The sequence below is a fragment of the Lupinus angustifolius genome, unplaced genomic scaffold (assembly GCF_001865875.1).
Source record: "Lupinus angustifolius cultivar Tanjil unplaced genomic scaffold, LupAngTanjil_v1.0 Scaffold_246_43, whole genome shotgun sequence".
In the NCBI taxonomy this organism is placed as follows: domain Eukaryota; kingdom Viridiplantae; phylum Streptophyta; class Magnoliopsida; order Fabales; family Fabaceae; genus Lupinus; species Lupinus angustifolius.
Window position 1 is genome coordinate 1 of NW_017727354.1, and position 25,082 is coordinate 25,082.

Below are 25,082 nucleotides of genomic sequence, written 5' to 3' on the forward strand. Positions count from 1 at the left end.
GTTAAAGAAGATATTGGTTTGTCATCATCAAAAGGGGAAATTGTGAAGAATATATTTGCTCCTGACATTGACACGGTTTTGATGAAGACACCAACATCATCCAAAAAGAAAAGGAAGAATACTTATGAAGAAAAAAAAGACAAAGTTTCAAGACAAATTAGTCTAAGTCTAAATAGATACTTATATATTATACTCTTGAATATACAATAATAGTAATGCTCAAACTATTTTTAAAAGAAAATTGAAACACTTCAATTTATTCAAAACAATTTTCAAAAATAGTGTGTAACAGGTTACTACATCTAAGTAACAGGTTACGTGTGTGAGAAAAGAGTTATCCAACTTAAAACTGATCAGAGTAATTCATTATTGTCTTTGAGTAACATATTACTAGTTTTAATAAAGTTGAGTAATCGATTACCCACTTGCTATAATTGATTACTCTAAATCAAATTTAAATGCCCAGTGGACAGAACGTTTGGGTAATCAATTACCCACTGGCTGTAATCGATTACTGAGTGTTGTTTTATCATATTTCAGATTTCAAAATGAAAGGTTTTCATCCCAAACGAAATGTATTCACTCCAATCCATTCCTACCTTTTCGTAGAGGCACAATGAGTGATTGGAAAGTATATTTAAAGGCATTGAATCTCACAACACAAACACGCAATTCTCATACAAATTTTGAAAGCTCTTACACACATTCTGAAATTATTTTTCTGCACTTTTGGCAACTAGTTCTTAAACTTTCAAAGTACAGTATTTCAATGTTTACCAACTTATAAAGAGCATTATTACTAAGTATACAAAAGAGTTGATTGGATTGCAAGTTAAAGTACTTGTCGCGACCCGATTTTCGGTTGGAAGACCGGCTCTACGACTTGGGAGGAGGATGAGGGATGAAGGTCCCTTGTGTAATTTCTAATTATGGATATTCAAGGCTGCTTCTATAGAGTTTATATTTGGTGGCTTCAAACATGACTATATACCTTATTTGTTGTAATTGGTTGTTAGATGATTTTTTAATTACTCTTGCACGGTGTACCCTTTGTTGGTTTTGAGGATCCTTTACTTCAGGTGCTGTCGCATTAGGCTTGTTTGAATTGACATAATATTGCAAATCATTCATACAATTTAGAAAGCTAATATTGACTTGTGCAGTTTCTGAACAAAAGAATTACGGCTTGAATCAATGTGTCCTTTAGAAGTACCATAACGTGAAATTATAATGAGCTGGGTCCTAATTGATTATTAGGTGGTGCAGAACGAAATAAATCAATGAATATCGTTCGTCCATCAAAGGGTTAAAAGCGAGTTGTGTATAATAACTCCAAGCTACAAGGACATGGTTCATTCCCGATGCCATATGCATATGACTCATACCCGAGAATATTAATTTATAACTTCATAAAAAAACAATAATAACCAATAAATGATGTTTTATTTTGCACAAGATAATGGCACATATAAGACAAAATTGAGTGTTCACAGTACTTTCAAACTTGTAAAGGCAATTCCGCCATTGTTGTACATTCTTCATTATTATTGCAGAATACTTTCTTTCACAAGGGTGTGATAAGAAAGGGATTAGAATTACTTGGGAAGGTGTTTTTCCAAAGTGAATAAGGATTAGGGAGTGTGTAAGAAACATAGAGATCTCGGGGTGAGATATTGTTATTGCAACTCATAATCTTTAGTGGAAAAATCTCATGTGCTACAAGAGTACTGGACGTAGCCTTCGGTGGACAAGAAGGTGAACCACTATAAAAATCCTTGTGTATTCTCTTCTCCCTTATCTCTAATTATTTATTTGGTTAATTTTTGCATATATTTTTCGCTGCACTTTAACTCTTGATTTTGTAGAAAAATTGGCCATAATTTTAAGTCAACTAATTCACTCCATCTTAGTTGCAATCTCAGTCTTACAATTGGCACTAGAACTATTTTTGAGTAAGTTATTCTCAAATATGATCCTATATCAAAGATGGCCTCAAGATCATTCCTAGGAGAAGATTCCAACATCAACCGCACTCCAAGCTTTTTTGGAGAGTGTTATGACTTTTGGAAAATCAAATTGAGGATATTCATAGAATCTCAAGAATTGGACATATAGAATACAATTGAAGAAGGACCATATGAACCCTTCATTATAATCAACAGTGTAAGAGAAGTAAAGCTCAAATCTTCATGGAATGATGAAGATAAAAAGAAGGTGCAGTATGATCTCAAAGCAAAGAACATCCTCACATCAACACTTGGCATAGACGAATTCTTTAGAGTATCAAAATGCAAATCTGCCAAAGAAATGTGTGATATTGTAGAGACAACACATGAAGGAACAAATGAGGTGAAAAGATCAAGACTCAACACTCTTTCCCAGGAATATGAAATGTTTCGTATGAAACCTGGAAAGAAAATTCTAGATCTTCAAAAAAGGTTTACTCATCTTACAAATCACCTTATTGCTCTTGGTAAGGTACTATCAAATATTAACCTGAACTTGAAGGTTCTAAGATCACTCGCCAGAACATGGCAACCCAAGGTAACAACCATTTCTGAAAAGAAAAGTTTATTGAAAATGTCTTTGGCTGCTTTGTTTGATAAATTGCAGGAATATGAATTAGAACTCAACCAACTTGACCAACATAAAGAGCAAGAAAAGAAAAAGAAGAATATTTCTCTCAAGGTGAAAGTAGACAAATATGAATCATCAGAAGATGAATATGAGAAGGAAGAAATGGAAGACATGAGTCTTCTTGTAAAGAAATTCAGCAAGTTCCTTAAAAGGAACAAAAGTGGTAAAACTGGACAAATAAGGAAATTCACCAAACACAATGACGCCTCCACTTCAAACCAAAAGTTCACATGCTTCGAATGTGGCAAGCCTGGACATATGAAGATGGACTGTCCAAACTTGAAAAAGAACTCCTTCAAAGTGAAGAACGAAATGAGGACTGGACGAAGAACCTACATTGCTTGGGAGGATAATGATATAAGTTCCACTTATGAACAAGAAAATGAAGAATAAGCACATCTTTCCTTGATGGCATCTCATCATTCTGATGATGAAGAGGTAAATAATACTCAACTATATTCTTCCGAATTACAAACTGCATTCAATGACTTGCATGGAGAATATGTTAAACTCACAAAAATGTTTCTAAAACAAAAAGCTAAGTTAGACGCATTTAGAAATAAACCTTCATCATCTTCATGTCAAAACTGCACTATTCTTGAGAAGGTATTAACTATGTCGGACCCAAAAAATATTGGGTACCTAATTAAACTTAAACTGTTTTGCAGGAAAATTTGAGAGCCGCCTGCAACTTATGGTACTTAGATAGCGGCTGCTCAAAACACATGATGGGCGATAGAAACAAGTTCTCTGTCCTCACTCCAAGGGACAAAGGCTATATCACATATGGTGATAACAACAAGGGAAAAATACTTGGAGTTGGTAGAATTGACAAGCTACCCTCAACAACCATAGAAGGTGTATTATATGTTGAAGGGATCAAACACAATCTTTGCAGTATAAGTCAATTATGCGATAAAGGCTTCCATGTGGCATTCTACCCAGATAAGTGCACCATTGCAAGTAAGAATTCTCAAAACTCTAAACTCATTGGTAAGAGGATAAATAATATATATATGATTAACATAGACTCTTCTTTAACAATAACATGTTTAGTTGCAAATGGTAATCATGATGCATAGCTTTGGCACAAGAGAATTTCTCATATACATATGGACCATTTGAATAAACTCATTAAGAAAGATTTAGTTGTTGGCTTACCCAAAATGAAGTTTTTTAAATACAAACTATGTAGTGCTTGTCAAATGGGTAAACAAATGAAAACTTCTTTTAAACCTAAGCATATGGTTTCTTCCGATAGACCATTGCAGTTACTACACATTGACTTATTTGGCCCCTCAAGGACAAAACGTTATGGTGGTAACTACTATGCTCTTGTTATAGTAGACGATTTTTTGAGATACACTTTGACTTATTCTTAGTTCATAAGAATGAGACATTCAAAGCCTTTAGCATTTATGCTAAAAGAGTTCAGAATGCAAAAACACTAAAAATCGCTGCTATAAGAAGTGATCATGGGGTAGAATTTCAAAACTCTTCATTTGAAGAATTCTGTGATGATCTTGGTATCAATCACAATTTTTCTGCTCCTAGAACACCACAACAAAATGGTGCTATAGAGAGAAAGGATCGTCTTTAGAAGAACTGGCTCGTACAATGTTGAATGAAACTAACCTCCTAAAATATTTCTGGGCTGATGCAATAAGTACTGCATGTTATGTTTCAAACCGAGTTCTTATAAGACCAATTTTTAAGAAAACCCCCTATGAACTCTTTAAAGGTAGAAAAGTAAACATTTCTTATTTGCATGTGTTTGGTTGTAAATGTTTTATTTTAAATAATAGTAAGGATAACTTAGGCAAGTTTGATGCAAAAGCTGATGAAGGTATCTTCCTAGGCTACTCTCTTATGAGTAAAGCTTCTAGAGTTTTTAATAAAAGAATTCTAGCCATGGAATAGTTTGTTCATGTATCTTTTGATGAAACCAATCATATTATAGAGGATGGGTTAACCTTTGATGAAGAGGACTTGCCAAGTTCTCCTGCTAAAGAAATTTCCATAAATGATTCTACAACTAATTTTGAGCATTTGAAAATGGATGATGATCTATCTCATCAAGAATAGCATATTCACTCTGATTTACCAAAAGAATGGAGAACCCATCGAGATCATCCTATTGACAATATTATTAGTAATATAAGTAAGAGTGTCACTACTCGTTTAATGCTAGAATATGCTTTTCTAAACATGGCTTTCGTTTCTCAAATAGAACCCTCCAACATTGATGATACAATTGAGGATGAACATTGGATTCTTACAATGCAAGAAGAGTTAAATTAGTTTGAGAGAAATGAAGTTTGAGAACTTGTTCCTAGACCTAAAAATAGGCATATCACAGGAACTCGTTGGGTATTTCGAAAAAAAATCTGATGAAAATGATATTATTGTTAGAAATAAAGCTAGATTAGTAGCCCAAGGATATAATCAGGAAGAAGGTATAGACTTTGATGAAACCTCTGCTCTAGTCGCTAGACTTGAAGCTATTAGGCTATTGCTTGCATATGCATATGCTTTAAATTTTTAGCTATATCAAATGGACGTAAATAATGCTTTTCTAAATGGATATATTCAAGAAGAAGTGTTTGTAGAACAACCTCCTGGTTTTGAAGATTACAAACATCCTTCTCACGTTTACAAATTAAAGAAAGCTCTTTATGGTTTGAAGCAAGCTTCACACACATGGTATTATCGTCTAACCAATTTTTTACTTAAAAAAAGGATTCACCAAAGGAAGGTCGACACTACAATCTTTATAAAAAAAATAAATCACCATACTCTTCTTGTTCAAGTTTATGTAGATGTTATTATTTTTGGTTCTACTAATGAAGTTTTGTGTAGTGATTTTGGCAAAATGATGCAAGGAGAGTTTGAAATGTCCATGACGTGGAAGTTGAATTACTTCCTTGGATTACAAATCAAACAACTTGATAATGACATTTTTGCAAGTCAATCCAAATATTGTAGGTATTTTCTGAAAAGATTCGATGACTGCAAGCCAATAACTACTCCTGTGGGATCTAGTACGTACATTGATACACACGAAGCTGGAAAATGTATTGAAATATCAAAGTATCGATGTATGATTGCATCTCTTTTATATTTAACTACCAGTAGACCTGATATCATGTTAGTGTATGTCTGTGTGCTTGCTATCAATCTAAACTAAAAGAATCACACTTAGTTGTTGTTAGGAGAATCATGAATTATCTTAAAGGCACAACTAACGTTGGGTTGTGGTATCCAAAAGGAAGAATAAGTGATTTGGTTGGTTATTTAGATTCAGATTTTGCTGGATGCAAAACTGAAAGGAAAAGTACAAGTGGTACTTGTCACATTTTAGGAAATGTTTTAGTCTTTTGGTCTTGTAAGAAACAATCATGTGTTGCCCTAAGCACTACTGAAGCTGAATATATAGCAGGAGATAGTTATCGTGCCCAAGTGTTATGGCTTAAACAACAATTACGAGATCATGGCTTAGACATAGGTTGCACTCCTCTGAGATGTGATAATACTAGTGTTATAAACCTCACAAAGAATTCAGTTATGCATTCTAGAACCAAACACATATATATAATGCATCACTTCCTTAAAGACCATGTGCAAAAGAAAGATGTGACTATAGAATTTGTTGATACTCATAACCAACTAATAGATATTTTCACTAAACCATTGGCTAAAGATCATTTTTATAAAATTATACGAGAATTAAGCATTCTTGATGAAATTTACCTATCTTATCATGATTATATGTGTGTTTCATCATGTTTATCTCATGCCTACTTGTACTTAAAAGTGTTTATTTATGTTTAAATTTTTTAAATTTTGGGTTAAAAATCATTTTCATAGCATAAATATGCCTAAAATTAAGTTTTTATAGGGTCAGTAATCGATTACACTAGAGAGTAATCAATTACAGGGTTGAACAACGAGTTTCAGTAACCGATTACCAGGGTATGTAATCAATTACTTAAAAGTGTTGTTTGAAAATTTCAATTTTTTTTAAATTTTAGTAACCGATTACTCAAAGTGAGTAACCGATTACTCTGTGCAGTTATATATGTGATTTTTCTGCATTTTTCAAAAATTCCCAAACTCATCTTCTTCATCAACTCGTGTTCTCTCATGTTCAACATCATCTTCTTCATCAACTCGTGTTCTCTCGTGTTCAACCTCATCAATCACTAAAATATTCATTTTTGATCCGTTTCGGGTGATTTTTGTGTCTATTCATATCATATTTTCATCTCTAAACACTTCATCACCATCATTTTCGTGTTTAGTGGCTTAAATCAAAAACCCCAAAATCTCCAAAAACCTAAAAACTCAAAAACCTCAATTCATGGCTCCTCTTCTATATCAAAGAAGCAACGCACAAATGTGACTCAAAGGAACCAATAAACTTCATCTTTGGAGTCTAACCCTCTGGATTTGACAAGACTCATTGCTAATGATGAACAACGTAAAGTCTTTGAGAAGCATTTTCATGGTCGAGTCATCTTTACTCTGAAATACGGTAATGTAGGGAATTTTGAGTTTGAAAATTTTATTTTTCCTTATCTTTTACGGCAACAAAATCTTTTTGGCTTATGTTGTGAAACTAACGTCATTTATCCTGAACTTGTTCGAGTATTTTACTGTAACATGAACTTTTAGAAAAATCGTCTTACTTCCTATGTGAAAGGAAAAGACATTGTTTTGGATTTGAAACATTTTAGTTTATTGTTCTATCATATACCTTATCAAGGTAGCATAACAAGTTTCGGCCTTGTATGTGAATATGACAATTATGATCGAAATGATTTCTACCACTCTTTGTGTAGAATTTCTAAAGAGGAAATAGAAATGCGTAAGCAACAAGGCTTTGGTGAGTCTACTAAAAATAGAGATATCCTATCTGCTGGGCATCCCAAACTTGAAGATCGTTTGCTTCATTATTTTCTGAGCTATGTCATTTTACCAAAATTTTCCAACCATTCTCAAATTAGTGACATAGAACTCCAATTGATGTACGCTATGAATTTTAACATAAAAAATAATTGACTCAGATAATAATGAGACAAATGTGGAATGTTCGAGGAACTCAAAGCCCCTTGCACTATGCAATCTTTATAACCAATATTTTTGAACATTTCCGTGTTTCTACTAATGGTGAAACCAAGGTCGCTATAAATCTTCACGAAAGCAAGATTGATGTGGAAGTTGTCCACAAAATAGGTTTTTCTATAGATCCTATTGACCTATGAGCATCGATATGATAGACCGAATGCACCTGCTGATCAACCAGACCCTACCAATCCTAACCCTCATGAACCTCAACCTTATGAATTTCATACTCAATCTTCCTCATCTGCTGTCATACCTTCCAATCACATGATTATGGACGAGTTGCTTTCTCTTCGAGACTACATAACTAACCTGATGGATGCCTTTGATACTCATAATCAACAAATCCAGTTTGAACTTCATCGTCTCTCTTCTAAGCTGAGTAAAATGGACACTGATGAAGACAACTCTGAGCCTGCGTCTTAGATTATGTCTAGGATTTCTATTTGTTTTGATGCATGTCTCTGAACTGATTTTCTGGTTGTAATCATTTCATATTTTCGGAAAAGATTTGCTTTATGTTATTTTGTTGTTATTTATGATCAAATATCTGAACATCTATGTTTTTATGATATGCATTGCGATATTTATTTTATATCTTACGAATATGTATGTTATATATATATATATATATATATATATATATTATGCTGGAAACTATTGACTTTACTACTTTTTGATGAAGTCAAAATAAGGAGAAAAGTTGAGAAAATATATTTTCTGTTTAAAATCTTTCAAGCACATAACTCCAAATGAGAGGAGGAGCATACTCAAGTCATCAGAAGACCTCTTACTCGGACTTCTAGTTCGACCACATCGTTCCTCCACAAAAGAACACCAAACAACTATTAAAATTATATATCATTCTCACTTCATTCTCTTTACTCATACTTTATATTATTATATTCTCTCTTACCTTTTTCTTCCATACACCAAAGAAAACATTCATGTGGTAAGAAATTGAGATAAGAAGAGAAGCCACTGAACAAAATAACAAAAATGAGTCTCTTGGAAAGCTATTGGAGAGAGGTATTTTTGTTATTATTATAACTTTAAGTAATATAATAATAATTATAATTATAATAAATTAATGTTTATATGTATCTTCAATATATTTTAAAATTGCAATTATTTATTTTTAACTAAAAATAAAATAACATTTCTTTCAATATTATTTATTTTGTAGTAAATTTTGTGCTTCTAATAATCAACAATTAAACAAGAGAGAGAGAAAAATACATATTTTTTATCTCTTTTTTACATTTTATGTAGTATCTAACTAAACTAAATTCCCTCCATATTATCACATTTTTTTTGCATTGTATTTCTCACATATTTTCCTTTTCTCATTTCCTCTCTCAAAGTATAGGTGACAAAATTATTAACAATATACAATTCATCCAAGATTTTAAATCCATATAAATTAATTCCATCAAAATTTATTTGTTAGTGCTAATGAATTTAAATGAATATAATACAATGAATAATGCTGATAATGGATGAGTTCAAATCTAACTATTATATCCCATGAATGTATCCATTTGGATGAATATCCAATTTATCAAAAAAACAAAAATTAAAAAAATGATATTCTTTGCTTTTCGATTTCATTTAATATTTAAGAAAATTAAATCAAGCAAATTCATCTACGATTCTTACTCACACTTTTAATATTTTATTAAATTGTAGGACATGTATATGGTGTTAATATTAAAAATTTATTTTTAAGTATATAATTTATATAAGTATGAGAAAAAATGTATGGATTAACAATGTATGAGTTTTATATACTGTCACTACATCATCTCTATGTATATTTAATCATTATTGACTATTAATAAAAATACTTCAAATGAACGATGAATGATATAATGATTATGTATAAATACTTATACTGACAATGCATAAATATTATACTTTATAAGTTTTTGGTAAAAACTTTACACATAAAACTTTAAACGTCACACGCTTCTAGAGTATGGTGCAAATAAATTTTTTCTCTCTCTATAAGTTCAAAAGTTCATTTAAAAAAACATTCTTTAAATAAAATTAATTTTTAAATGGTGATTTTAAAAAATGTTTTGTCCATACAATAGTTTTTAAAATAATGATTTTCTTCAATAGTATTTTTAGTTCCAATAAAAAATCAAATGGATTGAATATTAATCCATTCAAATCCATGAAAATGGAGTCAAGGATGAATTCTAGAATCCATCAATTAAGTTTGAATATAAATGGATTGAATAACTTAAAATATAATTTAAATGTATTTATATGAATTGATAGATGACTTTCCATTTATCTATTAGTATCGAAATTCAAAATCATTCAAATCAATTCATTTGCCACCATTATCTCAAACCTAACGTATCATTAGAGAATTACAAGGAGACAAAAATACATATTCTTTTTTTTATGATATCCCCAGCTTATGGATAAAAATCTAATTAGTTAAATACATATTCTTTTAACAAATGTTACTGATAAAACCCTTATCCTCTTAGTTATTATGATATCTAACATAACACTAATAATCCAACTTCTTGTTTGTAAATTACAAATTTTAAATGCAATAATAAATGCGAAACAATAAATAATACGTAGATCCTAAGAATATAACGTCTAGATAACTCTCATAAAACACAAAAACGACCTCGTTGTGAGGGAACACTGTTATTCACTTTTGCCCCTAACAACAAAGTAGGAGAATTGTTATTTTTCCATATCCTCACCCAGATATATATACACAGAGAAGACACACCAAACATCTCAACCACGAAGAAGAACTCAATCTCTCAAGATCCGATCAGATCCATTCAACCCTCTTCTCTTTATAACTCCCACTCTCATAAACCAGAAAAACCCGGTCTATTTTCTCTCCAACCCGGTTCAACCCTCTTCGTTAGGGTTTCTCGCGATTCGCCCTTCAACGCTTCAATTTCTCGTTAAATCTCGCGGGATCGAGACACAGGGTTCGTGATATTCTCGTATTGAAACTCCAACAACAATTGTATGAGGCTTTGGTGCTGTCTATGCTTCAACGAAAAAGACGAAGAACGAGAAGGTGATAATAATAATAATAATAGTAATAGTTATAATCTTTTAGGGCTTATGAGAGAAGACGACGACATTTTCGGAAACGACGTTGTTGTGGAAGCCGTGCCAGAAGAGGGTGACAACGACGCCGTTTTCGTCGAAAATGATGACTTGCCTGCTCTGGCGAATGCTGCTGAACACCAGCATGAGATGGCGAGGGCTATGCCTTATTCTTGGTGGCGGTCTGGTGAAGGAGAAGGTGGTTTCGGTTCGACAGATGCTGATTTGGCTGCGAATTTTATCGGGGAAGGAGAGAGTTCGAGGGTTTCTGCTGTGACTTTGAATTTGCTAGGGAATGTTGGTGCGGGTGAGGGAGGGAGTTCCTCCAATTCGAGGAGGAATGATTCTGTGGCTGCAAATGGTTTGGGGAATGCTGCTAGCGATGGAGGTGGTGAAGAGAGTCAAAATTATAGCCATAAGCGCGCCAAGGTTTATAATGTTTTCGAGTGAGTTTTCTTGCACACATGAAATCTGATTTTTGTTTTCTATTCATTGCAAATGTGTCTCTAGTGTTATATGGATTTGCACGCGCATTGTTATTAAGTGATTTCTTGTGCATTGTTATTAAGTGTTTTCTTATGCATTGTTATTAAGTGATTTCTTGTGATTGTTTGGTTTTGATTAATTTTTACGGCGAAATGACCTCTTTTTTTATTTAGAGAGTAAATGCCCAAGGTCTGATTTGATTGGCATTTGAGATTCTTGAGGACCAAGTTGAATTTGTCATGATTTTTCATTTCTCAGGACTAGTTTGGGGGATGAATTTGGATATTTACTATTTTATTTTTTAACAAATGTTCCATAAGAGATAGATAAATAAGTGCTTGCTTTTATCTTATGCTAATTGGATTGCAAGTTTTTGTTTTACTTCTATCACTGGCTTTTGAAACAGGCGAGAAATTCTACAAGTCTCTCTACTTTGATTGGGTAGGATGATAGTTTTGTGCACTGGCCAGAGAAATTCCTGCATGTCTAGGATTGTGCTAGACTGAAAATGTTAACATCAGGAATTCATGATATATCTTATGGTAATGATTGATTGTGTTTTACAGGGAGGGTCGATTTGCAGCTTCAACATCTTCAAATGCTGGCATATCCAATGCTTCTGCTGACTATGGGGATTATGGTTATGTTCCTAAGAATGACATGTGTGCATTTGCGTTGATGTGTACTGGTTATGATAATGACTTTGATGTGAAAGACAGTGAAGGAGATGATAGTGAAAACTCCAAAGTAGAAGATGCTGAGGTCAGAATGGATCTCACAGATGACTTGTTGCATATGGTAAGCTACAGGAAAGAAACCAAATTTGTGCTCTTTGTTTCTCATTTTGAATAGAATGAGCTTCTTTTAGTATCTGCATCTGATTTAAAAGTTCCTGTACTCCTCTGAACTCTGAACTTTTATTTCTAATGTACCCTTTTCCTATCGTGAAATTTAGGTCTTCTCGTTTTTGGATCATCCTAATCTCTGTAAAGCTGCCAGAGTCTGTAAGCAGTGGCGAGCTGCTAGTGCTCATGAAGATTTTTGGAGGAATTTGGATTTTGAAGACAAGAACATATCTGTAGACCAATGTGAGCCTGAATATATATGTTATAATACACTGTTATTTTGGTAAAGCTTTTAGTTTTATGTTGCCTTTATATATTCAATTATGGGTATGGGAAAATGTGCTGTCACTAGTAGAAGTCCCACTTCAGTAAAACTTCAGTTGGTAAACTGCAAATGTGCTCATCTAAAGCTCTATATGTTTTTTACAGTTGAGGACATGTGTAGGCGTTATCCTAATGCCACAGCAATGAGCATATCAGGTCCTGCTATATATTTGCTTGTCATGAAGGCTATCTCTTCATTAAGGTAGGTACTCTCTGCGGTTTTTAGGCCGTTAATCAAGTTATCCTGGGCTCAGCTGATTTGTTATCAATATTTTCAGGAATCTTGAGGTCTTAACAATAGGAAGAGGACAGATTGCAGACAACTTTTTTCTTGCTTTAGCTGATTGTACTATGTTGAAAAGATTGAATATCAATGATTCTACACTTGGCAATGGCACTCAGGAGATATCTATTAATCATGACAAATTATATCATCTTCAAATAACGAAATGCCGTGTGATGCGAATTGCAGTCAGGTGAATACGGTTTGAGGTTTAACTGACATTTGACAGTCAATTGCTGATGTACTAAAATATGATAATTTTTTTTATAGGTGCCCACAACTTGAGACTATGTCATTGAAGCGCAGTAACATGGCACAGGTTGTGCTTAATTGCCCACTTTTGCAAGAGCTTGACATAGGCTCATGCCACAAACTTCCTGATGCCGCGATTCGCGCAGCAGCCACTTCATGCCCTCAACTAGTTTCTCTGGACATGTCTAATTGTTCATGTGTCAGTGATGAAACTCTGCGTGAAATAGCACAACATTGTCCTAATCTTGGTGTGCTTGATGCGTCCTACTGCCCAAACATATCTTTGGAGGTATGCTTCATAGTTTATACTCACTTTTTTGCTTGTATTATTGAGTCTGGTTTTTTTGACATGGTTGTTAACTTGCTTGTTTTCTCTTTGAAGTCTGTCAGACTGCCAATGTTGACAGTTCTGAAACTTCATAGTTGCGAGGGTATCACTTCTGCCTCAATGGCTGCAATAGCTCATAGTACTATGCTAGAGGTGTGTAATTTGTCCTAAATACTGATATTTATGATGTGGCTGAATTCCTGAATGTAGACTTCTAGGATGGGTAAATGATGTTCACTGCCGCTATTGCAGGTTTTGGAGCTGGACAATTGCAGCCTACTGACTTCAGTGTCTTTGGATCTCCCTCATTTGCAGAATATTAGACTGGTACACTGTCGCAAGTATGTTTCTGTAGCTTGCATGTTTTTCTAATTCTTTTATTCATCTTTGTCCTTTTCTGTTGCTTTCTTTACTTGTTGCTTAGTTTCACACCCTATCTCTGTTTTTCAGTATTGACTTTTCTAGCTTACTTTCTGAATTGTGTCCCATTGTCAGGCTTGCTGATTTGAACTTGAGGACTACAATGCTTTCTACTATACTGGTGTCTAACTGCCCTGTGCTCCATCGCATCGACATCACTTCAAATTCACTTCAAGTATGACTAGTAGTTATGTCTGTCATTTTTTTTGCTATTTTCGTGTATACCATAGTAGTCTAAAGGATAGACTTTGTGATGATGCAGAAGTTACAATTGCAAAAGCAGGATAGCTTAACCACATTAACTCTGCAATGTCAATCCTTACAAGAAGTAGACCTCTCCGAGTGTGAATCTTTGACAAACTCTATATGTGATGTTTTTAGTGATGGTGGAGGATGTCCTATGTTGAAATCACTAGTTCTTGATAATTGCGAGGTACGTGAGTAAGTTACTTTTTTTGGATTTACTGGATTCTCTTTCCAAATTTGCGTATCCATTATGGCAAATCGCATTGGTTTGTCACTAGAAGTTGATGCTACGTATCTCATTCTACTTGTTTTTTTCCTACTTGACTAATTTAGTAATTGTACAATGATTTATTAGTGGGAAATTAGGCCCGCAGAGTTACTTTCTATGATATCTTTAATCAATTTTTTATTTATGACCGTGTTCTCTTTCAACATAAGTTCCTTAAAAGATATTGTTGGTATGTTTGTATAACGAAGATTGAAAGTGATTGACATAATATGAGTGTCACAAAATTACTGAAATAATCAAACAAGTTTTGCTCCTTTGGCATATAAAGTATGTATTTAATACGTATGCACTGACAGTGTAAGTTTTTTACATTGTCAGCACATCATCCACTGCTCATATGTTAACAATCAGTGACTATTAAACAAAAGCAATACAAATAAGCGGTGGATGATGTACCGACCATGTAAAAAAACTTTACGTTGACAATGCATAAATATTAAACTCATAAAGTTTTAGTTGTGACAATATCAGTTTCTCTCTCTCTCCAATGAATCATTTTGATACTATTTGCTTCACCATGTATTAGATTTGTTAGCTGGTGCTAAAAAACCCTTTAAATGGATTATGAATTCCACTTTATGGTGGTTATACTTTTGATAAATTAGGTTCATCTGGTTCCTGCTCTGCCATGTTGATTATTTTTTGAAAATTGTTTTGGACTTGTTGTGATTAACTTATTTCTGACTCATCTTGGTGTCTTAATGAATTCAGAGTTTGACATCAGTTCAATTCACCAGCACCTCTTTAGTCAGTCTTTCCCTTGGTGGTTGTCGGGCAATCACTACTCTTGAGCTCACCTGTCCTAATCTTGAGAAAGTTATTTTGGATGGCTGTGATCATTTGGAAAGGGCATCATTTTGTCCAGTAAGTGGCAATTATTTATTGGATGATTTATATTCTGTTTTGCATGAGATGAAACTTTGAATTCTTTATGATTTTTGATTTGATCAATGGGTTTAATATGCTAATCTATAATTAAAGTTATTGAATTTTAGTATAAACTCTTTTGCTTTTTCAATTTGCTGTTACTTGCTTTAAAAGCAACTTTATACTTTGCAATGCAATACACCTTATTTTCTCTCTTTTCTCTAACGGCGTTGTGTGGGGTTGCTGTTGGTTTTAGGCTTTGGGACTTGGTGTACATGATAAACTCAACTAGCTGTCTTTTTATTGGTATGATATATAGTAGCTAGAGGCTAAGTGCATGTTTTCCTTGCCTGCTCCTCAGGTTGGTCTTCGGTCTCTCAACTTAGGAATATGTCCAAAATTGAATATACTCAACATCGAAGCATTGTTTATGGTCTCACTTGAGTTGAAAGGATGCGGCGTACTTTCTGAGGCATCTCTTAACTGTCCACTCCTGACATCTCTGGATGCTTCCTTTTGCAGGTGATTTTTATTTGCCACTTTTTAGCTATCCTCCTTGTATGTGGATTGTGTACTGACATTCATTGTTTTGACATACAGCCAACTAACAGATGACTTCTTGTCTGCAACAACTGTCTCATGCCCACTGATTGAGTCGTTAATATTGATGTCATGCCCATCAATTGGTTTAGATGGACTTTGTTCACTGCGTTGGCTTCCAAATATAACTGTTCTCGATTTATCATACACTTTCTTGGTGAACTTGCAGCCAGTTTTTGAGTCTTGTTCACAGCTAAAGGTGAGAGTTGTCGTATATTTTATGTGCAAATTTTCACTTTTATGTGGCAGGTTACATCGCAAAACAGTTGTAACCACTCCCCCATGAAATGTTAAAGAAAATAACGTGTAGGAGTGACAATTATTTTAGTAATTCAAAATCTTAATTGTAGGCAGGTTTTGCATGACAGTGTTTTTAATAACTTTTAACCTATAAGTTGCAGATGATGGGTGTTTATTAATTGGTTTTCATTTCCCCCTGGACTGTTTGAAAAGATGAGTTGGATTCATTATCCTTATTTTGAAATGTAACCTTATTTGTACATTTAATGAAGTTGTGATCTTAATTTGGTTCACTCTGAAGGATAAAGTAATTGGTTATAATACAAGGTTGTGGTGTACATATATCTTGGATGGATGGTTGTTTAATTTGTTAAGACTAAGTCTATTTCATTTACTTTTAGTTTGTCATTATAGTTCAAAATATTGCCTTTTTCTAGTTTTCCCTAACTTCTTGCTCCTTGAACAAAGTGAACACACAGAAAGTGATAGAATTAAAGAGAGGGGAAAGGGTAAGAGGAAAAGTGGGTGAAACTACTGTATATTGTGTTCTTTAATCAAAATATCAAATATTGTGTTGGATGAGTAGACCCACTATCCATTTTGTAGAAAAGATGCTAGAATCACACCTTAGGTGGTTTGGGCATGTATGAAAAAGACTGTTATAAGCCCTCAGTGAAGAGAGTTTACAAAATGGAGGTTAGTCCAATTTTTAGAGGCAGATGGAAGGCAAGAAAAAACATAAACGAAATGATTAGGTAACATTTAGAGATGCTTTGCGATTGACATTATTATGATAGAGCATTATGACGTCATTTAATCCATGTAGTCGACCCCATCTTGTGTGACTAAGGCTTGGTTGTTGTTGTAATCAAAATATAGTAGAACTAATACATAATTGCCTCCTCAGTCCTTGTTCCATGGGTAATGAAATAGTTTCTCACCTTTGTATAATAATTATTTTTACCTTTAATGACAGTCATTCTTGTTTCTTGAAGGTATTAAAGCTGCAGGCATGCAAATATCTCACCGACTCATCACTTGAACCTCTTTACAAGGGGGGTTTACCAGCTCTTCAAGAGTTGGACTTGTCTTATGGAACATTGTGTCAGTCTGCCATAGAAGAGCTACTTTCTTGCTGCGTACACCTTATACGCGTGAGCTTGAATGGCTGTGTGAATATGCATGATTTAAATTGGGGATGCAGTCATGGGAAGATTGCTGAGTTACCTAGTGCTATCGTCCTATCCAGTGGAACCTTCCATGAGTCAAGTGAACAGCCTACCCGTTTACTGCAGAATCTCAACTGTGTGGGGTGTCCAAATATTAGGAAGGTTTCCATCCCGTTAACAGCACATTGTTCCAATTTACTGTTTTTAAACCTTTCTCTATCTGCTAATCTGAAGGAGGTTGATATTGCTTGTGTCAACCTGTGCTGGCTTAATTTAAGGTATGGTTGGCTATTTAATAAATCTGTCTTGGTTTTTGCTATCCTTCTTGTGTCAGATATGAGAATGTTTTAACTTTTCTATGCAGCAATTGTTCCTCTTTGGAAGTTTTAAAGCTTGTGTGCCCAAGATTGACCAGTCTATTCCTTCAGGTTATTAGTCTTTTTCTGCCAATTTAAATATCTTGATGCACCATTATGTTTGATGCTTCTTGCTATCCATTTTTTAATCTTAGATACACATTTTAATTCTTCAATGCATATTTATATTATCTTCTCTTCATTAAAGCTGTTACCAGCTATAGTTGAAAGATATTTAAATGTTGGGTTTGCTCCTTTCTCTTATTGGCTTCCATTTCAAGCAAGCTTCACATTACTGTTTGAATGTGAGGTTGGTCTTTGTCCACTCGAAATGCAATTTTGGATGTGTGCTATCTTCAGGGATAGTCAATCATAAACTTGATTTAAAGTTATAATCAAATTCTTGCAAATTATCCTTTGATTTACATGTGTCAAAATGATTTCCTTATTAATATATTTTTTGTTGGGGGTGCGTTAATTTGGCTTTCAGTCCTGCAATATTGATGAGGAAACAGTCGAAGATGCTATATCAAAATGCACTATGCTGGAGACTCTCGACGTTCGCTTTTGTCCAAAGGTGATAGCAAACCCTTGTTGCACGCCGATCGTGCTTTCAGTACTTTTATCTAATGAATCTGCTCATGCATGATGGAATGTGTTGATGTTTGATATTTGTGTTTCTTGTTCTTAAACAACAACAGGTAAGCTCAATGAACATGGGAAGATTACGGGCAATGTGTTCTAGTTTGAAGCGTATATTCAGTAGCTTGTCAACTTCATGAACTTGACCAAGGAATCTTTGGCGTTTTCTATGCTTGTTCACTTAAGAGTGAAGGCTCCCTTGGTAATAAAAATGTTTCCTAGTGTATTGTAAATGGTTAACTTTTCATTGTGTTTGTTGGCATATAGAAATCAGGTTGACATTTATGGTATTGCTGCAAAATAATATCTCTATTGTACTTGAAGTCATGTAAATTTTGCATTTCATTTTTGTATGCATGTTTATGTGCTAAAAAAGCAGGTCTAACCTTGTTTTTGTAAAGAGTAGTATGGCGTCGTTATACTGTCATTATTTATGATGTAAATTATGTACTATAGATATGATACTATCTTTTATTATTTTAATTTATGCAATTTTCATTTGGATCACATGTAAGGATGACAAATGAATCATTTTGGATTTGGATATTGATGGATGGATAGAAAATTATTTATTAATCTATATAAATCTATTGAAACTATATTTTAAGTTATCTAATCTATCCATATTCAAACATAATGAAAAATTCTAATCCATTCATGATTCCATTTTTATGGATTTGGATGGATGAATATCCAATTTATTTGCTTTTTTTTATTTGAACTAAAAACATTGTTGAAGAAATTCATTTTTGTTGTTGTAAAAACTATTATCTTATTAAAACATTTTTTAAAATCACCTTTTAAGAAAACACATTTAAAAATCTTTCTTTTAAAGTGAGTTTTTGAACTTTTAATTTTTCTCTCATTATTCTACAAACATAACGTTTGGAGTTCTACGAATAAAGTTTTTAATTAAATACTTGTTAAATGTAATATCTATGCAAGTAAAAGTTTATACATAATTATTATATCATATATCATTCATTCAGATTATTTTTTTGAAGTATACATGTCATATAATTGATATCTATAAAATATCAATTGATATCTATAATTGATATACATGTCATATAATTGATATCTATAAAATATTAAAATTGAGAGTGAAAATCATGGAGGAATTGACTTGAATTTAATTTTCTAGAAATAGAAAAACAAATAACATCATTTTTTGAATTACTTGAATATTTATTAAATTAGATATATCTTTAGACAGCCATTGGATAAAATAGATGAATTTGAATCTATTAATTCTAATAGATGAATTTGAATCTATTAGTTCTAATAGATGAATTTGGATGAATTAAAGATAATTTTTTCTTCTATAATCTCATGATAGAAATTTAGCTAGTGAGGCTCCAAAAACAAACAGTAAACTAGAAATAAGATTGAAACGTGAAGATCCCAAAAGATGGAAAAAATGCTCACCATTCGGTACCAACATGTTTATAAATGTATTTTTTAGTTAAATATTATATATATAATATGTTTTTTTATTAATATTAAGATTATATATTATCCAATTTGTTATTATTTCATATTTTATTGTATACATATTTTAGGCAATCCCTAGAAAAGACTCATGTCCACCTATATCATTATGAATGTGATATAATTTATGGTTGGTTGATAGTGTAAACATATTTATATCGAAAGTGATAAAACAAAGTTACTGATTGACAATTGAATTACTGTATTATTTTGTAATTCCTTAGATTGCTTACGAAACTATAGTTCCATAAATGTAAATTATTGTTCAGAGTTATAGTTATTGTTCCATAATTATAAATTAAGATAATAAACACTTCGAAAGTTGCAAATGTTTATGTTACTACCGTCCCACAAGTGTCGTATATATAGTTATGTAAAACATTACACTTCAAAACAAGGAAGAGAACAAGAATCACAAATAAAGATTGTCTTCAGTACTAAGAGTGAAATGTTATCTAACACAAATAAAAATGAAATATTACACTTTTACCATTTTATTTAAAATTAGTTGATGTTTTACACTTGAAAGCAAAATAAAAGCAAGAACTTTCATCTCCAATATTAGATAGGATCCTTCTTCACTGTCTATATCAAGAGGAGAGGCGATGGCTAAAACCACCTAAGATTATGGCAGCGGCACTTAAAAGGGACAAAATTTGCTAACCCTGATTCTAGCTCCTAGTTTCATTCAGAAGATAGATGATGAATCACATTGGTTCTTTGTGAGGATAACCAAGTTGTGACTGCATTTTTTTTATAAATTCTATTCATTGTCAGTGTAAAAATTTATATACATGTAATATATCATCTATAATTTATTTGTGTTAGAATGTAATTCAAAAGGGTAGTTTTGTTAGTTAAGAAACTTGCTATAAATAGTTGTGCATACCCAACTTAACAAACTGAATTTTCCAAAAATAGAAAGTGCCTCAATTTCATTCTTTCACTTCATCTTATCATCTTCTTCATTCTACTTCTTCTTTTCTTCTTTTATGATCCAACAAACTGGTATCAAGAGCCATACAAAAACAACCTTCATTCACTCTTTCTCTAACTCTCAGATTCATTCTTTCTTTATTCCTACTCTCCTCTCTCAAACTCACATTTTAGCTGCACAAAAGCTCAATGACACAAACTGGCTTCCCTGCAAACCTTCCCATCCTTGACGGGAAGAACTGGAACAGATGGCGAATCCAAATGGTAGCAATCATGGAATTTCAAGAAGCGAACGAGATTGTAGAAGAAGGCTTCCCAACAATAACAGATTCATCAACAGAGTCACAAAGAAATATGTACAAGGAAAACAAGAAGACAAATTGCAAAGCCATGTTCTTGCTACATTAGTGTGTTGATGAAGCACACTTTGAAAAGATATCTGAGGCAAGAACATCAAAGGAAGCTTGGGATATTTTAGAAAAGAGCAATGAAGGTGCAGAACAATTGAAGAAGGTAAGATTGCAAACCATGAGGAGGCAATATCAGTTGATGCAAATGGAATCCAGTGAGAAAATTGCATAATTCTTCAACCGAATCATTAGTCACACCAATGCTATGAAAGCCAGTGGTGAGAAGATGACAGACCAGGCCATAGTGGAGAAGATCTTGAGGACACTAAGTCCCAGATTTGACCATATAGTTGTTGCAATTGAGGAGTCAAAGAACTTAGAGGAACTGAAAATCGTAGACCTCCAAGGCTCTTTAGAGGCTCATGAACAAAGACTTATTGAAATATCTTTGGAAAAACCTGCTGAACAAGCATTGCAAGCATACACCTCAAGAAGAGGAGGATATGGTAGCAAGGGTGGACAAAGAGGCAGAGGCAGAAGTAGAGAACAAAGAAGAGGCAATCACAGATTCTCTCAAACCTCAGATCAAGAAAGGGTTGAGTCTGATCAAGCAGAGCAGGCAACAAGAAGGGGTGAATATCAGAGATGGCAAAGCAACAAGAAAAGGGTTGATAGGAGGAAGTTGAAGTGCTTCAAATGTAACAAAATTGGGCACTTCAGCAGTGAATGCCAAACAACTTCAAGTCATGGAGAAGGTCGAGGAAGGCATCACACTGAGGCATACTTGGCCAAGAAGCAAAGCACTGAAAGTCTGGATGATGAACCAGTATTACTGATGATGACCACCAATGATGAATCAAGCAGCAATGACAAGTGGTACATAGACTCAGGATGCTCAAACCACATGACTGGAAACAGAAATTGGTTGGTGAACTTTGATGAGAGCAGGAAAAGCAATGTAAGATTTGCACAGATAGTAGACTAATTCAGGTAGAAGGAACAGGGGATGTCCTAATTTGCAGAAATGATGGGAAGAATGTAATGATATCAGATGTGCTCTATGTACCAAGCATGAAAAGTAACCTACTCAGCTTGGGACAATTGGTAGAAAAGGGATTCTCTGTCCATATGCATCATGGAGTTCTAGAAATATTTGATGCATCTAGGAAGAGAGTATTGAATGTACCCCTTGCACAGAACAGAACCTTCCAGGTTAGCCTAAGAACAATTGAGACTCAATGTCTAGCAGCTACATCATTAGCAGAAGAATCTTGGCTGTGGCACCTAAGGCTAGGACATCTGAACTTCATAGACCTGAATCTACTAAGATCAAAAGAAATGGTCAAAGGACTACCACTAATCCAAGCCCCTAACAAAGTGTGTGATAGCTGCCAAATAAGCAAACAATCCAGATCATTGTTCAGTGCACACACACCTGCCAGAGCAAATGACCTCCTACATGTCATATACTCTAATGTGTGTGGCTCTCTTGACACACCTTCACTAGGAGGAAGCATGTATTTTGTAACTTTTGTTGATGAGTTAAGCAGAAAACTCTGGCTATATTTGATAAAGACCAAGAGTGATACATTCTCAATATTCAAAGAGTTCAAGAATCTAGTAGAGAAACAATCAGATAAATCCATCAAGGTATTAAGAACTGATGGAGGAGATGAGTATACTTCAAAGGAGTTTGAAGAATTCTGCAAAGAACAAGGAATTGTGCATGAGGTGACTGCCCCTTATACACCACAACACAATGGAATAGCAGAGAGAAGAAACATAACCATCTTAAACATGGTTAGAATTATGCTAAGAGGTAAGAAACTTTCTCATGAATATTGGGGAGAAGCAGTTGCTACTGCAGCATACATACTGAACAGGTGCCCAACTAAGAAGCTTGATAACCAAGTCCCTGAAGAAGCATGGTCAGGTATCAGACCTTCTGTGAAACATCTCAGAATCTTTGGATCCTTGTGCTATAGACATGTACCAGACCAGAGGAGAAGAAAGCTTGACAATAAGGCTGAGGCTATGATTCTATTGGGCTACAACTCAACAAGGTCATACAAACTATACAACCCTGACACAAAACATATAACATTCAGTAGGGATGTTTTCTTTGATGAGCCAAACTCATGGAAAAGTCTGCAGGAGAATCACACACCTCTGGCTAAAAGACAAATAGATTGGGAAACTGATGAATCAATGGTGCATGAGGGCAGAGCAGACACAACCACATCACCTCAGCAAGAAAGGCACAGATCAACAAGGACAAGAAATCCACCAACCTGACTATCAGACTATGTATTGAACCCTGATGATGATGTGAACCAAGAGGGTGACATAGTACAACATATGACATTGTTTGCTGATGCAGGATCAATAAGTTTTGAAGAAGCAGCATCTAGTAGCACTTGGAGAGCAGCCATGTTAGAAGAAATCAAATCCATTGAAAAGAACAACACATGGAAACTAGTAGAACTGCCAGATAAAAAGAAGCCTATATTAGTGAAGTGGATCTTCAAGGTCAAACTAAAACCTGATGGCTCCATAGCAAAACACAAAGCTAGGCTTGTAGCCAAAGGGTTTATGCAGAAGAAAGGGCTTGATTACTCTGAAGTGTTTGCACCAGTAGCTAGGTTAGAGACAGTGAGACTCATTGTTGCACTAGCTAGTTGGAGAAACTGGAATTTGTGGCAATTAGATGTGAAATCAGCTTTCCTCAATGGCCCTCTAGAGGAACTGGTGTATGTCACTCAACCACCTGGCTTTATCAACAAAGGAAATGAACACAAAGTACTCAGACTCAACAAAGCTCTCTATGGTTTGAAGCAGGCACCTAGAACTTGGAACAAAAGGATTGACAAGTTCCTATCCAACTCTGGCTTTCTGAAGTGTGAAGTAGAATATAGGGTGTACACCAAAACTATAAACTAGAACAAGGATATCCTACTCATTTGTCTTTATATTGATGATTTGCTCATAACAGGTAGCTGTTCTAAAGGAAGTTGAAGAACTCAAAGGTAGTCTAAAAGGGGAATTCGAAATGACAGACTTAGGAAAACTAGCATATTTCCTTGGTCTGGAATTTCAATACACAAACAAAGGAGTATTCATGCACCAAAAGAAGTACCTGCTGGAGATTCTCAACAAGTTTAAAATGATAAACTGCAATCCATTTGAAACTCCAGCTGAACTTAACCAAAGACTAGGAAATTGTGAAGAGGAAGAGCATGCTGATGCAACTGTTTTCAGGCAAATTTTAGAAAGTTTGAGATACATCTGCCATACCAGACCTGAAATTTCATTCAATGTAGGAGTAACCAGCAGATTCATGAGCAATCCAAAACAATCTCACATGCTTGCAGCCAAGAGAGTCCTAAGATATCTGAAAGGAACAATGGACTTTGGCATTGTGTTTCCTCATGAAGATGAAATAATCATACCACATCTCATGGCCTACTCTGACTCGGATTGGTGTGGAGACATATTGAATAGAAAGAGCACTATGGGATATGTTTTCATCATAGCAGGGACTCTAATCTCTTGGTGCTCAAAGAAACAAAAGGTTGTTGCACTATCAACCTGTGAGGTAGAGTACATACCTGCCTGTTCAGCAGCATGCCAAGCTTCTTGGTTATCATCTATGCTGATGGAAATTGGCATGACAGAAAGCAATGAAGTTGAGCTAATGGTAGATAGTGATGACAACCTCTAGGGGGCTGCCTTAGAATTAGGATCGTTTTAGCTTGAAGTCTTGAGCTTTTTAAACTGTAATTCGTTTTTGGTGAATTGTGGGAATTTGGGGTTGTTTTGGTGAGGGAAATGGAAAAGATTAGGAGAGGGAAGCGCCACAAGCATTGAAGCTTGATAAGCTATGAGGTTCGCCACAAGCAAGGAAGCTTGAACTTTTTAAACTGTAATTCGTTTTTGGTGAATTGTGGGAATTTGGGGTTGTTTTGGTGAGGGAAATGGAAAAGATTAGGAGAGGAAAGCGCCACAAGCATGGAAGCTTGATAAGCTATGAGGTTCGCCACAAGCTAGGAAGCTTGATAAGAACTTGTTAATGGTGGCCACGACCAACCTAGGTTTAGGAGA

General features: G+C 34.3%; 1 protein-coding gene across 2 annotated transcripts; it reads left to right on the forward strand.

Annotated features, from left to right (window-relative positions):
• The first annotated feature begins 10,423 nt into the window (after positions 1-10,423).
• LOC109340792 (F-box/LRR-repeat protein 15-like) lies at positions 10,424-18,604 on the forward strand. 2 transcript variants are annotated; one of them, XM_019578535.1, is made up of 18 exons: positions 10,424-11,303; positions 11,910-12,141; positions 12,299-12,431; positions 12,618-12,714; positions 12,791-12,988; positions 13,066-13,336; positions 13,430-13,528; positions 13,628-13,716; positions 13,871-13,970; positions 14,058-14,228; positions 15,042-15,194; positions 15,559-15,719; positions 15,798-15,996; positions 17,033-17,484; positions 17,571-17,634; positions 18,053-18,139; positions 18,264-18,346; positions 18,381-18,604. In XM_019578535.1, the coding sequence occupies exons 1-17, from the start codon at positions 10,774-10,776 to the stop codon at positions 18,342-18,344; spliced, it is 3,117 nt and encodes a 1,038-aa protein (XP_019434080.1). In that variant the 5' UTR covers positions 10,424-10,773; the 3' UTR covers positions 18,345-18,346; positions 18,381-18,604. The 2 variants fall into 2 exon arrangements, with proteins under 2 accessions (XP_019434080.1, XP_019434079.1); XM_019578534.1 differs by having other exon boundaries at positions 18,264-18,604.
• Positions 18,605-25,082: the final 6,478 nt, after the last annotated feature.

What these genes read in the sequence shown, in the direction of transcription:
- LOC109340792 (XM_019578534.1), top strand. Translation starts at nt 10,774, where the DNA reads ATGAGGCTTTGGTGCTGTCTATGCTTCAACGAAAAAGACGAAGAACGA. An exon ending in TAGTTCTTGATAATTGCGAG is followed by an intron (nt 14,229 to 15,041) that starts GTACGTGAGTAA and finishes TAATGAATTCAG; the next exon opens with AGTTTGACATCAGTTCAATT. An exon ending in AGTCTTGTTCACAGCTAAAG is followed by an intron (nt 15,997 to 17,032) that starts GTGAGAGTTGTC and finishes TGTTTCTTGAAG; the next exon opens with GTATTAAAGCTGCAGGCATG.